The following is a 13,472-nucleotide window of genomic DNA, read 5'->3' as shown; positions in this document are numbered from 1 at the left end:
AAAACTTAACTCAAGCAAAACAGAGGTGATCATCTTCGGGAACGATTCCATCTTTTGGACCCCAAGCTGGTGGCTGGATACTTTGAGTGCTCTCCGGCCCCCACTAGGAAAGTGAAAAACTTGGGAGTTTTTATCGACAATAAACTCAGTTTTGGGGACCAGGTGAATGCAGTAGTCTCAGCCACGTCGTATGTTCTTAGAACTTGCAAGAAAATACTGCCTTTTTTGCCAAAGGACAGTCAACGAACAGTAATCACAGCATTAACTAGGTCAAGGCAAGACTACTGTAATAGTCTATACCTGAACATTCAGGATCGATTTCTGCATAGACTTCAGCTCTTGCAGAAGGCAGCCGCCAGACTGCTCACTGGCACACCTAAATTTGTTTCAGTCTCTGGGGTTATTAGGAAACTGCACTGGCTACCCGTCAAGAAACGAGTGCGGTTTAAATCACTTTGCATGGTTTACAAAGCCCTTCAAGACACAGGACACGACCACCTGAAGCGTCAATTTCAGTGGGACGTGTCAAAAAGACCACTTCGCTTCCTTGGAGCAAAACTGGTGACAGTACCACGTGCAAAGAAAGCAGTGGCGGCTGGTGACATTTGAAAGTGGTAGGGCGTAAATACTGCACTGTGGCGAGCAAGCGTTACGAGCGAGCCGGAACAACCTACACGTCTTCCCCAATGTCTGAGGTCTCACTTTTACCTAACCCTGAATCACAACCTAAAAATGACTGTTTCAAAATTTCTAGTTAAGAGCATGAGAAACAAACTTTAATCAACAGGGCGGTAATATCCTCGTGCAAAAACTACAACTAAGTGTAAAATTATCCATGCAACTAAACATCTTATTGCCCAAATAACCTCTCTGTAAAACTTCCCAGTAAACTTCCATCAGTAAATAATGCACGAAATTGTTTAAAATACCATAACATACCATCGCAAATCATAACCATCAAGCATGCTAAATCACCAACACTGGCCTGCCAGGGAGTAGAATGTTAACCTTCTCAAACTGATTAAGCGCTTCGTCTGTGGTAGTAAGCACTATAAATACCTATAGCACACATGGTGTAGGGAATCATGTAAACAAACAACTAGGGATTACTGAGCGTAATTAGTGCTATTTTTGTTTTTACTGACACATATGCACTTTGCAGGCATACAATACTGGTGCAAAACGAAGACTCTTGTTTGCAGGTGTTGGTGCAACACCTATACTCTCCTTTGCACTTTTTTGAGGCACATGCATGCTCCTCTTGAGCATGTCATGTCACACACATGCTCTCATTAGCACCTGTTGCTGCCACACTCATGCCCCCATTTGTATTTATTGGTGCAACGCTCCTGCCCTCATTTTCACACGGCGGTGACAGACTCGAGCTTCATTCACACTTGTCGATATTCACATTTCAATTTCGTGTGCACTTGTTTGATTCACACTATTTCTCGCATGTCCACACTTACTCTTTACACGATGTATTAAGAGACAAATTAATAAAGCAATAATACAAGCTCTGGACACAGCAGCGCTGATTGGAAAGACCGGTATTGCAAATTCACTTTTGAAAACCATAGTTTCTAAGACTCTCTATCAGTAGTTCTAGTCCACGAAGAACCAATAATAATGTTATGGACTTCAGGGAAAGTGACACCCGGTTGAGGGGAATACAAAGAGTCCCAGGTATAGCAGCTGTAAGGACCAGGTCAAAGAGACCAGAGTGCCGTGATTTAATGTTATAAACAACAGATAAAACCAACAATACAAAGATTGGCAACGAATGGCCAGCGTTCTGTCTGCTGTAAGAATAAAAGATGATGCTTGCCTCATGGCGCTTGAGAGGCCAAGCAAGGGAGGGGCAGAAGGTGTGCCAGAGAGGTGCCGGCTGGGCACCCTGCGATTGTCAGGTGAAGGTAATGAAACCGTTACATGCGCGGTATTAAGAGGCGACAAGATGCGATTAGCCGAGAAATTACTCTGATCTCGGTGACATTTCCCCCAAATCATCACACAATACGAAGGTTCGTAATGTAAATTGCACACGTGTACAATCAGGGGTCTGAATAACAAGGCCCAGAATGTGTCACTCTCCTGCATATGAGGCATGGTAACCAAAATAGGTTTTGTGAGTAGAAAGTCAGCGGTGGGAACATAAATTTGACTACCAAAAAGTAGGTAACACTCACTTGACAGCGCTGACACCACTGCCGGGTTTTGCATTGCAAACAAAGTTTGTGAATCCGGTCCTAGTTTCTGACACCCGAAAAAATGACACAACACTTCCATGAACGTAATAAGCATGGTGACCTCACAGTATGGAGACAGGCAACCTACTACCATGGGAGAAGCGGAGACGTGCCAGCAGTGGCGGCTGGAGACATTCGCGGGGGGGGGGTGTCGGGTGGGGAGGTGTCGCGCGTGGGTGCGGGAGAGTTTTAAAATAAAATAAAAATCCATTCCTACCTGACCAGGCAGGTCCGCGCCGCCTCGCCGGATCCGTTGGCGCCTACCTACTCTCAGGATCACTGCTGGCAAGTGGGCGGCAACCCCTCTCAGCCAATCCTGGCGCTGCAAGCAGCGCCAGGATTGGCTGAGGGCCTGGTTACTCTCCGCCCGCCTGCCCATTAGGAGACCTTTGCTCAACCCTCGCTCTCCTAATGGGCCTGCGCCAGCCTATGCAGCCACTAGTGCGCATGACTGGGCACGGAGCAAATTTCTCCAACCGTCCCCACTCATGCGCACTTGTGCATTGTGCACTACTGCTGCATGCCTCTGGTGACGTCTGACTGACAATGCATGTCAGTCAACATGACGCCGGACCGCCCACCCCCTTCAGACTCTGAAGCGGGTGGTCGGTCCGACGTCATGCTGACTGACATGATTGTCAGTTCTCCCTCGCATCTCTGAACTTAAGTAAACTGAGAGTTTACTTAAGTTCAGAGACGCCGAGGGAGCAGCTGCGGGTGGGGGGGGCAACGCCCAAATGGACGCACCGTGCCTGAAAGAAAGTCAGTTGGGGAGGCAGAAGGTTTGTGCGGCTCAGGCCTGGAATGACCTCTATTTTCATCTAAGTAGTATTACGGATTTACTGGCTTTCAGGAAGGCTTTAAAAACCTAGCTTTTTAATGTATAACCCAGGTCTCACATTCACGCTTCATCTGGAGGACTGTAGCTAGCGCCAGGACACCCTTGGGTAACAGTTGCGCTTTACAAATGTCTCTAACATAACATAATATAACACTGCTAGTTTTTTTTTATCCCACCACGCGGCAGGTCATCGTCCAGGCCAGCATTCTTTCTAGGCTGGATTATGCCAGTTCACAATTCGGTGATGAACAAAGCTGAGATTCGGCGCCTCCAAAGGGTGCAAAATGCAGCTGCTCGGACGTTACTTGGTCTGCCGAGGAGATGTCCTACAACCAGTGCCGTTCACAGATAGCACTGGTTGTCAGTGACAAAACGCATCGAGTTTAAATCCCTTTGCATCGCTGACAGAATTCTGAATCTGCAGGCTACGGATATTTTGGAGAATCTCCTTTCACCCTTCACTCCCACTCGGTGCCTACGCTCAAGAGGTCAACACCTGGTCGTTGTCCCAAGAATGAGAAAGGTCCGAGCAGGAGGGCGCTCCTTCCGCGTTCATGCTGCTAAACTCTGGAACTCTCTCCCTGTGAGCATTAGGCGCATCAGCAATCACGCCCAATTCAGCAAAGTCATTAAAACCTCTCTCGTCCCCGCCTGAGTGGCCTCTGGTGCTCGCTCCATGGTCCTCTTAGCAGTCTGCACCAATAGTGCCAGGATGCCCCTTTGCTGGGGCAGCAGTGCGCTATATAAACTTGCTAATTTAACACAGCCATCAATTACGTGCTTACACAAGTCTCATATTACACAGCAACTCATACTGTGTCTTACTCCAGTCTCATATTACACATCAACCCATTTAGTCTCTTACTCCAGTCTCATATTACACAGCAACTCATACTGTGTCTTACCCCAGTCTCATATTACACATCAACCCATTTCGTCTCTTACTCCAGTCTCATGTTACACAGCAACTCATACTGTGTCTTACTCCAGTCTCATATTACACATCAACGCATTTAGTCTCTTACTCCAGTCTCATATTACACAGCAACTCATACTGTGTCTTACGCTAGTCTCATATTACACAGAGGCCAAATTCTGGTCTTAAATATCCTCATATTACAGAACTGCCCATTCTGTATCTTCACTCTCCTCATATTACATCACCGCCAATTCCATGACTGACATCATCCTCATACTACACAGCAGTCTATATGATGTCTTGCATCATCCTCAAATTACATAGCAGGCCATTTGAGGTATTACACCATCCTCATATAACATAACAGCCCATTCTAGAACGAAACACTCCTTTTTAGGCGTTTATAGACCTCTGAGCAGTCACTGCGCTTCTGTTCTGTGTTAGAATTGAAAACGTCATTGCCTTGTTGCTCATATTTCGTTCCGCATTAAGTTAGCATTCATTACGCCATTTTTAGTTGCCACCATATTTGTCACATGACCGAAGCGGAGTCTCTGTCCTCACATCGCTTGTCTCAGCAGAAAGCTGCCTCGATGTTCCCTCGGCCGTTATTCCCCCAAGGCCGAGCCTCGCTGTACTAATGAATGTATCTCCTTTTGTGACAAACCGTCGCTGCTGGTTAGAATCGTTCCCACCTTTCAGAATGGTGGGCATGGGCTGAGCAACCTTGGGGTCGAGATCGTGTGTACTCGGCCCCAGGATTACGACTCGTCCTTTTTCCGTCCCTTTTGTTCATGGTTACATGGACCAGAATTTCCCAGTTTGGGCGGGTACTTGGGGGTTGGGAAAGTATAACACCTTATGTCATGTTGGGGGGAAGTCTGTCCCTCTGCAGCCATCTCAGATGGCTGGTCAGACCGGACTCCCCTCGAGCGTATACTAATAACTTGGTTTGTATTCTCTACTGACTGACCAACTCTTCATTTGTTGGGAAGGCTGAGAGGTGGTCACAGATGACCCGGGCAGCCCTAATCGGATCACTTCCTTGTTCTGTCTGCACGGTTCCTGCTGGCGTGGTTTGTTCAATCTAAGACATACATTCGAATCCATCCTCCTTCAGAGGAGGTACCAGGAGGATGGGAGGCCCGTGCGCCAAGCATCTCTCCTCAGCTCGAGTGATGTGAAGCCCCTGTGCCAAGCATCACTCATCAGACCGAGTACAATACAATGGCAGGACTTTAAACCTGTGTGCCAAGCACCACTCTTCAGACCAGGTACCATACAACAGGAGGATGTGGGGCCCATGTGCCAAGCATCGCTCTTCAGACTGGGTACCATAAGACGGGAGGCTATAAGGCTCGTATGCAAAGCACTGGTTACATTCACCAAAGAAAGAGCCATCTGTCCTCTCTGTTACCAGCAGTGTGACCCCCTCGTCCAAAGAAGGGCTGGGCTGAAAAGGTGCTCTTAGTCCCATAGGGACTGGGCACTCCCTTCATTCGACGCATAGTTAAGAGTTTGGTTATAGTCACTGAATGAGGCAGTTTGAGTGGACGGGTCTCTATGTTCGCAGGCCGTGCCCCCCCCCCCCCACCTCCTTATCCTTCCCCATTGATCGCCCCGATCATCAGTGGCACATACACAAGATACTACCAGGTGACAGGCGCGTCTTGCTTGGATTCTACTTCAAGACACTTGTGATTCCACTGCCCTTGATAGTGAAGGACTACACACCAATTGTCTGTATATTTTGGCGCCAGACCTTGCATCACCTTCTGTTATCCACCGACAACCGGATGCACCATATGAACACCCGTAGCAATCACACATGCCGCTATATCCAGCCCCCTCTCTCTATAGGAGTAGGGACACACTATGATTCCATCTCCACATTCACCATGCTTTGCAACACATGCGCAATGTCTCGACCGTAATTACGTTACAACTCTCTTCCATCCCAGGAGTCGGTGCTACCCGGTGTTGAAGCGCCACCCGGCACCGTGATATTCTCTCATTAGGTGTTGTACCAACGTCATCACCGATGGGCATTGGTGTGTTCTTCGCAGCGCTAATCTTCGGAACTTGGCTTAGTTTCCGAACAGAGCAAGCCCTCCTGCTTTTACGTGCTTTTCTCCTTGCAGTACTATCAGGCAGGGGGTTGGATCTCTGGGCACCAATCAAATCATTGGCATTTGAATACCGTTCTGCAGGACACCTTTTGTCCTTCCCTTTTGTAGTAACAGCAAGCTTGAGATCTCTCTGGGTCCTTCTCGGATCAGTCAATCTCAAGCAATGCATTTCTAGAAGTTTTCAGATCTATGCCCTGGTTTTAAATACCATGGGGCAGAATTACAAGAACTGGCGCATCTCTGCATCCTAGCAGAGATGCAACAGTTCAATTGCGTCACGCAAAAAAGCCCTTGCGCCACCATGGATGCGTCGCACTTACTATGCGTCGCACCGTGGCGCAAGGATTGCCAGATGCGTCACGTATCTGATGGCGTAAAGGTCACTGACTGCTGGAGTCGTGTCGCAAGCGCAACGCAACTCCAGCAATGCTCAGGAATGCCTATTCCCATCATGCTGCGTCACTCCTTACGCCTGCTTCCAGCAGGCGTACGGTTTTGTCGCAGTGGCGTCGTAGAAGTGACGCAATGAAATCTTGTAGATTTCACTGCGTCACTTTTACGAGGCTTTTTTGCGCCGGAATGCCCACCCTGCATACATTATGCCTGACGCAGGTATAATGTGACGCAGGGCTTTACAACATGACGCATCGCCCTAGATGAGTCAGGTTGTAAATGTGTTGCAACGTGGTGCATTGTTTACACCGCTGCTGCGTCCCAAAAGGGACGCAACAGTGCCGTAAAAGTGTCGCAAGGGGCTTGTAAATCTGCCCCATCTGTCACTCATTCTTTTCTATTCACAAACACTTCTAGTGTTCCCTTGTTCGCTTTCCTTTGAGACAGCACGGTGACGTCTGGAAGTTGATTTCCGGACTACACCCCGTCTGGCTTCTATGGGTTATTTGACTGTTGGCCATAGAAAAATTATCGTATTGTTGGCATAATGCATATGTAGATTATCCGGTTTTGTGTCCTTTCTTAGATATTGATGGGATGGTGTCCTGATGAAGGCACTTCTGCCGAAACGCGTGTAGTCCTAACACTGTCGAGCCATCCACAATAGGATTCCTGTTTGTGTCCAAATACAACTGACTTCACATGCCTTTCTGTCTCCAATTGTGAACAACAAGATAACTGTCGATTGAAAATGATGTTTCTTATGTTTCATTCATTCATTCATTCATTCTAAGCGACTCTATTTAATGCCATATCTATTGATTTATGAATTAAGGAATATTAAGGACACCCTCTGAACAGGTGGTTAATATATCCTTATGACTTTTTAGCTTTAATATTTCCTTTTAATATGGCATACAAACACATTAATAGCAATGTTGCATGGTGGTTAGATTGGTTGCATGCCCACAGACCTATATGAGCAACTTCTTGCTCAGATATGTTTTCAAACGTGTAGACATGTGTTCCCTGCTCTTGGCAGTGACTTGCATGCAGGGCCCCCTCTTTCGAAGATAACTGGCTTTGAAAACACGCAGGTGCTCGAGAGAGATTTGCCTAAAGCCGCGCGTTTGCTGGACAGACAAGTGTCAGCTTGATTAGGATTAAGGATGAAAAATGGTAGCCTAGAAGACGGGAATTATGTGGAAATGAAGGACCAAATGATGTTGGAGTGGCAAATAAATTATGTGGCAATGGTATGTAAATATTTGGCAAGGAATAGCAAATTTTGCAGCATATGGGAGGAGGAGAGGTGAGGGAAGGAGGGGGGGGGGGGTGCACGGCCAGGAGGGGCCCCTTAGAACAATTACTCTTTAAAGGTCTCTCCTACCACTCCAATCAGGATGGTAAAGCCTGCACACAAGACCAATAACCCTTTAACTTTCGCCCCAGGGGGTTACCCGTCAGCATGTTCTCATCCACAATGTCCCCTACCCCCGAGCAGGATGGTAAACCCCCATCCCCCAGAGGCCAATAACCCTTTAAGCCCCTCCCATCCCGGGCTTACCCGTCAGCATGCTCTCGTTCACGATGCACCCCCCGCTCAGCAGGACAGCGTCGCAGGGCATCAGCATGTTCCGGGTTATGGCGATGGTGTCTCCGGGCACCAGATGGCAGCTCTCCAGCCCACTGTAGCCTGCAAGAAAGGAGAGAGGTGGGTAATATGTAAGACTGTACCGCGAGCCCCCATTGGAGAGCCTCAGCGTCACTTCACAAACCACAGACACGTGAGGCAGGCCACGCGCTACCAGAGGAGCACCACAGCCTCAGCATCACTTCACAATCCACAGACACAAGGCAGGCCACACACCACCAGAACACCACCACAGCCTCAGCATCACTTCACAAACCACAGACACACAAGGCGGGCCACACGCCACCACAGGAGCACCACAGCCTCAGCATCACTTCAGAAACCACAGACACACGAGGCAGGCGCAGAGGCCACACACCACCAGAGGAGCACCACTGCCTCAGCGTCACTTCACAAACCACAGACACACGAGGCAGGCCACGCGCTACCAGAAGAGCACCACAGCCTCAGCGTCACTTCACAAACCACAGACACACGAGGCAGGCCACACGCCACCAGAAGAGCACCACAGCCTCAGCATCACTTCACAATCCACAGACACAAGGCAGGCCACGCGCCACCAGAGGAGCACCACAGCCTCAGCATCACTTCACAAACCCCAGACACACGAGGCAGGCCACGCGCCACCAGAGGAGCACCACAGCCTCAGCATCACTTCACAAACCACAGACACACGAGGCAGGCCACACACCACCAGAACACCACCACAGCCTCAGCATCACTTCACAAACCACAGACACACAAGGCGGGCCACACGCCACCACAGGAGCACCACAGCCTCAGCATCACTTCACAAACCACAGACACACGAGGCAGGCCACGCGCTACCAGAAGAGCACCACAGCCTCAGCGTCACTTCACAAACCACAGACACACGAGGCAGGCCACACGCCACCAGAAGAGCACCACAGCCTCAGCATCACTTCACAATCCACAGACACAAGGCAGGCCACGCGCCACCAGAGGAGCGCCTCAGCCTCAGCATCACTTCACAAACCACAGACACACGAGGCAGGCCACGCGCTACCTGAAGAGCACCACAGCTTCAGCGTCACTTCACAAACCACAGACACACGAGGCAGGCCACGCGCCACCAGAGGAGCACCACAGCCTCAGCATCACTTCACAAACCACAGACACACATGAGGCAGGCCACACGCCACCAGAAGAGCACCACAGCCTCAGCATCACTTCACAAACCACAGACACACGAGGCAGGCCACGCGCCACCAGAGGAGCACCACAGCCTCAGCATCACTTCACAAACCCCAGACACACGAGGCAGGCCACGCGCCACCAGAGGAGCACCACAGCCTCAGCATCACTTCACAAACCACAGACACACGAGGCAGGCCACACACCACCAGAACACCACCACAGCCTCAGCATCACTTCACAAACCACAGACACACAAGGCGGGCCACACGCCACCACAGGAGCACCACAGCCTCAGCATCACTTCACAAACCACAGACACACGAGGCAGGCCACGCGCTACCAGAAGAGCACCACAGCCTCAGCGTCACTTCACAAACCACAGACACACGAGGCAGGCCACACGCCACCAGAAGAGCACCACAGCCTCAGCATCACTTCACAATCCACAGACACAAGGCAGGCCACGCGCCACCAGAGGAGCGCCTCAGCATCACTTCACAAACCCCAGACACACGAGGCAGGCCACGCGCCACCAGAGGAGCACCACAGCCTCAGCATCACTTCACAATCCACAGACACACGAGGCAGGCCACGCGCCACCAGAAGAGCACCACAGCCTCAGCATCACTTCACAAACCAGACACACATGAGGCAGGCCACGCGCTACCAGAGGAGCACCACAGCCTCAGCATCACTTCACAATCCACAGACACAAGGCAGGCCACGCGCCACCAGAGGAGCGCCTCAGCATCACTTCACAAACCCCAGACACACGAGGCAGGCCACGCGCCACCAGAGGAGCACCACAGCCTCAGCATCACTTCACAAACCACAGACACACGAGGCAGGCCACACACCACCAGAACACCACCACAGCCTCAGCATCACTTCACAAACCACAGACACACAAGGCGGGCCACACGCCACCACAGGAGCACCACAGCCTCAGCATCACTTCACAAACCACAGACACACGAGGCAGGCCACGCGCCACCAGAGGAGCACCACAGCCTCAGCATCACTTCACAAACCAGACACACGAGGCAGGCCACACACCACCAGAACACCACCACAGCCTCAGCGTCACTTCACAAAACACAGACACACAAGGCGGGCCACGCGCCACCAGAGGAGCGCCTCAGCATCACTTCACAAACCACAGACACACAAGGCGGGCCACACACCACCAGAACACCACCACAGCCTCAGCATCACTTCACAAACCACAGACACACGAGGCAGGCCACGCGCCACCAGAGGAGCACCACAGCCTCAGCATCACTTCACAAACCAGACACACGAGGCAGGCCACACGCCACCACAGGAGCACCACAGCCTCAGCGTCACTTCACAAACCACAGACACACGAGGCAGGCCACGGGCCACCAGAAGAGCACCACAGCCTCAGCATCACTTCACAAACCAGACACACATGAGGCAGGCCACGCGCTACCAGAGGAGCACCACAGCCTCAGCATCACTTCACAAACCAGACACACGAGGCAGGCCACACACCACCAGAACACCACCACAGCCTCAGCATCACTTCACAAACCACAGACATACGAGGCAGGCCACACGCCACCAGAGGAGCACCACAGCCTCAGCATCACTTCACAAACCAGACACACGAGGCAGGCCACACACCACCAGAACACCACCACAGCCTCAGCATCACTTCACAAACCACAGACACACGTGAGGCAGGCCACGCGCTACCAGAGGAGCACCACACCCTCAGCATCACTTCACAAACCACAGACACACATGAGGCAGGCCACACGCCACCAGAAGAGCACCACAGCCTCAGCATCACTTCACAATCCACAGACACAAGGCAGGCCACACGCCACCAGAGGAGCACCACAGCCTCAGCATCACTTCACAAACCACAGACACACGAGGCAGGCCACACGCCACCACAGGAGCACCACAGCCTCAGCATCACTTCACAAACCACAGACACACGAGGCAGGCCACACGCCACCACAGGAGCACCACAGCCTCAGCGTCACTTCACAAACCACAGACACACGAGGCAGGCCACGCGCCACCAGAAGAGCACCACAGCCTCAGCATCACTTCACAATCCACAGACACAAGGCAGGCCACACGCCACCAGAGGAGCACCACAGCCTCAGCATCACTTCACAAACCACAGACACACGAGGCAGGCCACACGCCACCACAGGAGCACCACAGCCTCAGCATCACTTCACAAACCACAGACACACGAGGCAGGCCACACGCCACCACAGGAGCACCACAGCCTCAGCGTCACTTCACAAACCACAGACACACGAGGCAGGCCACGCGCCACCAGAAGAGCACCACAGCCTCAGCATCACTTCACAAACCACAGACACACAAGGCAGGCCACGCACCAACAGAACACCACCACTGCCTCAGCGTCACTTCACAAACCACAGACACACGAGGCAGCCACACGCCACCAGAGGAGCACCACAGCCTCAGCATCACTTCACAAACCAGACACACGAGGCAGGCCACACACCACCAGAACACCACCACAGCCTCAGCATCACTTCACAAACCACAGACACACAAGGCAGGCCACGCGCCACCAGAAGAGCACCACAGCCTCAGCATCACTTCAGAAACCACAGACACACGAGGCAGGCGCAGAGGCCACACACCACCAGAGGAGCACCACTGCCTCGGCATCACTTCACAAACCACAGACACATGAGGCAGGCCACGCGCCACCAGAGGAGCGCCTCAGCATCACTTCACAAACCACAGACACAGGAGGCAGGCGCAGAGGCCACGTGCCCCCAGATGAGCACCACTGCCTCAGCATCACTTCACGAACCACAGACGCACATGAGGCAGGCCACGCACCAACAGAGGAGCACCACTGCCTCAGCATCACTTCACGAACCACAGACACACGAGGCAGGCCACACACCACCAGAACAGCACCACAGCCTCAGCCACACTTCACAAACCAGACACACACAAGGCAGGCCACGCGCCACCACAGGAGCACCACAGCCTCAGCATCACTTCACAAACCACAGACACACGAGGCAGGCGCAGAGGCCACGTGCCACCAGATGAGCACCACATCCTCAGCATCACTTCACAAACCACAGACACACGAGGCAGGCGCAGAGGCCACGTGCCACCAGAGGAGCACCACATCCTCAGCATCACTTCACAAACCACAGACACACGAGGCAGGCGCAGAGGCCACGTGCCACCAGATGAGCACCACAGCCTCAGCATCACTTCACAAACCAGACACACGAGGCAGGCCACACACCACCAGAACAGCACCACAGCCTCAGCATCACTTCACAAACCACAGACACACGAGGCAGGCCACGCACCAACAGAGGAGCACCACAGCCTCAGCATCACTTCACAAACCAGACACACATGAGGCAGGCCATACGCCACCAAAGGAGCTCCACAGCCTCAGCATCATTTCACAAACCACAGACACAGATGAGGCAGGCCACGCACCACCAGAGGAGCACCACTGCCTCAGCGTCACTTCACAAACCAGACACACATGAGGCAGGCCAGGCACCACCAGAGGAGCACCACTGCCTCAGCGTCACTTCAAGAACCACAGACACACACGGGGCAGGCCACGTGCCACCAGAGGAACACCACAGCCTCAGCATCACTTCATAAACCACAGACACACGAGGCAGGCCACGCGCCACCAGAGGAGCACCACAGCCTCAGCATCACTTCATAAACCACAGACACACGCGAGGCAAGCCATGCGCCACCAAAGGAGCTCCACAGCCTCCGCATCATTTCACAAACCACAGACATAGATGAGGCAGGCCACACACCACCAGAGGAGCACCACTGCCTCAGCATCACTTCACAAACCAGACACACATGAGAAAGGCCACGTGCCACCAGAGGAGCACCACAGCCTCAGCATCACTTCACAAACCACAGACGCACATGAGGCAGGCCACTCGCCACCAGAAGAGCACCACAGCCTCAGCATCACTTCACAAACCACAGACGCACACGAGGCAGGTCACGTGCCACCAGAGGAGCACCACAGCCTCCGCGTCACTTCACAACCCACAGACACACGAGGCAGGCCACGCACCACCAGAGGAGCAACTCTGCCTCAGCA

General features: G+C 52.2%; 1 protein-coding gene across 1 annotated transcript in view; it reads right to left on the bottom strand.

Moving 5' to 3' along the window:
• The window catches only part of LOC146788628 (putative cation-transporting ATPase 13A4), a 633,494-nt gene that overhangs the window by 369,312 nt on the left and 250,710 nt on the right, over positions 1-13,472 (bottom strand). The window contains exon 9 of the mRNA XM_085635802.1: positions 8,099-8,227. Within this exon, the coding sequence (XP_085491928.1) occupies positions 8,099-8,227 (129 nt within the window). The remainder of the gene's footprint in view (positions 1-8,098; positions 8,228-13,472) is intronic.

This window comes from Triturus cristatus, chromosome 11 (assembly GCF_964204655.1).
Source record: "Triturus cristatus chromosome 11, aTriCri1.1, whole genome shotgun sequence".
Classification (NCBI taxonomy): domain Eukaryota; kingdom Metazoa; phylum Chordata; class Amphibia; order Caudata; family Salamandridae; genus Triturus; species Triturus cristatus.
The sequence above is the reverse complement of the archived record's forward strand: the minus strand, read 5'-3'. Positions and strand labels throughout refer to the sequence as shown.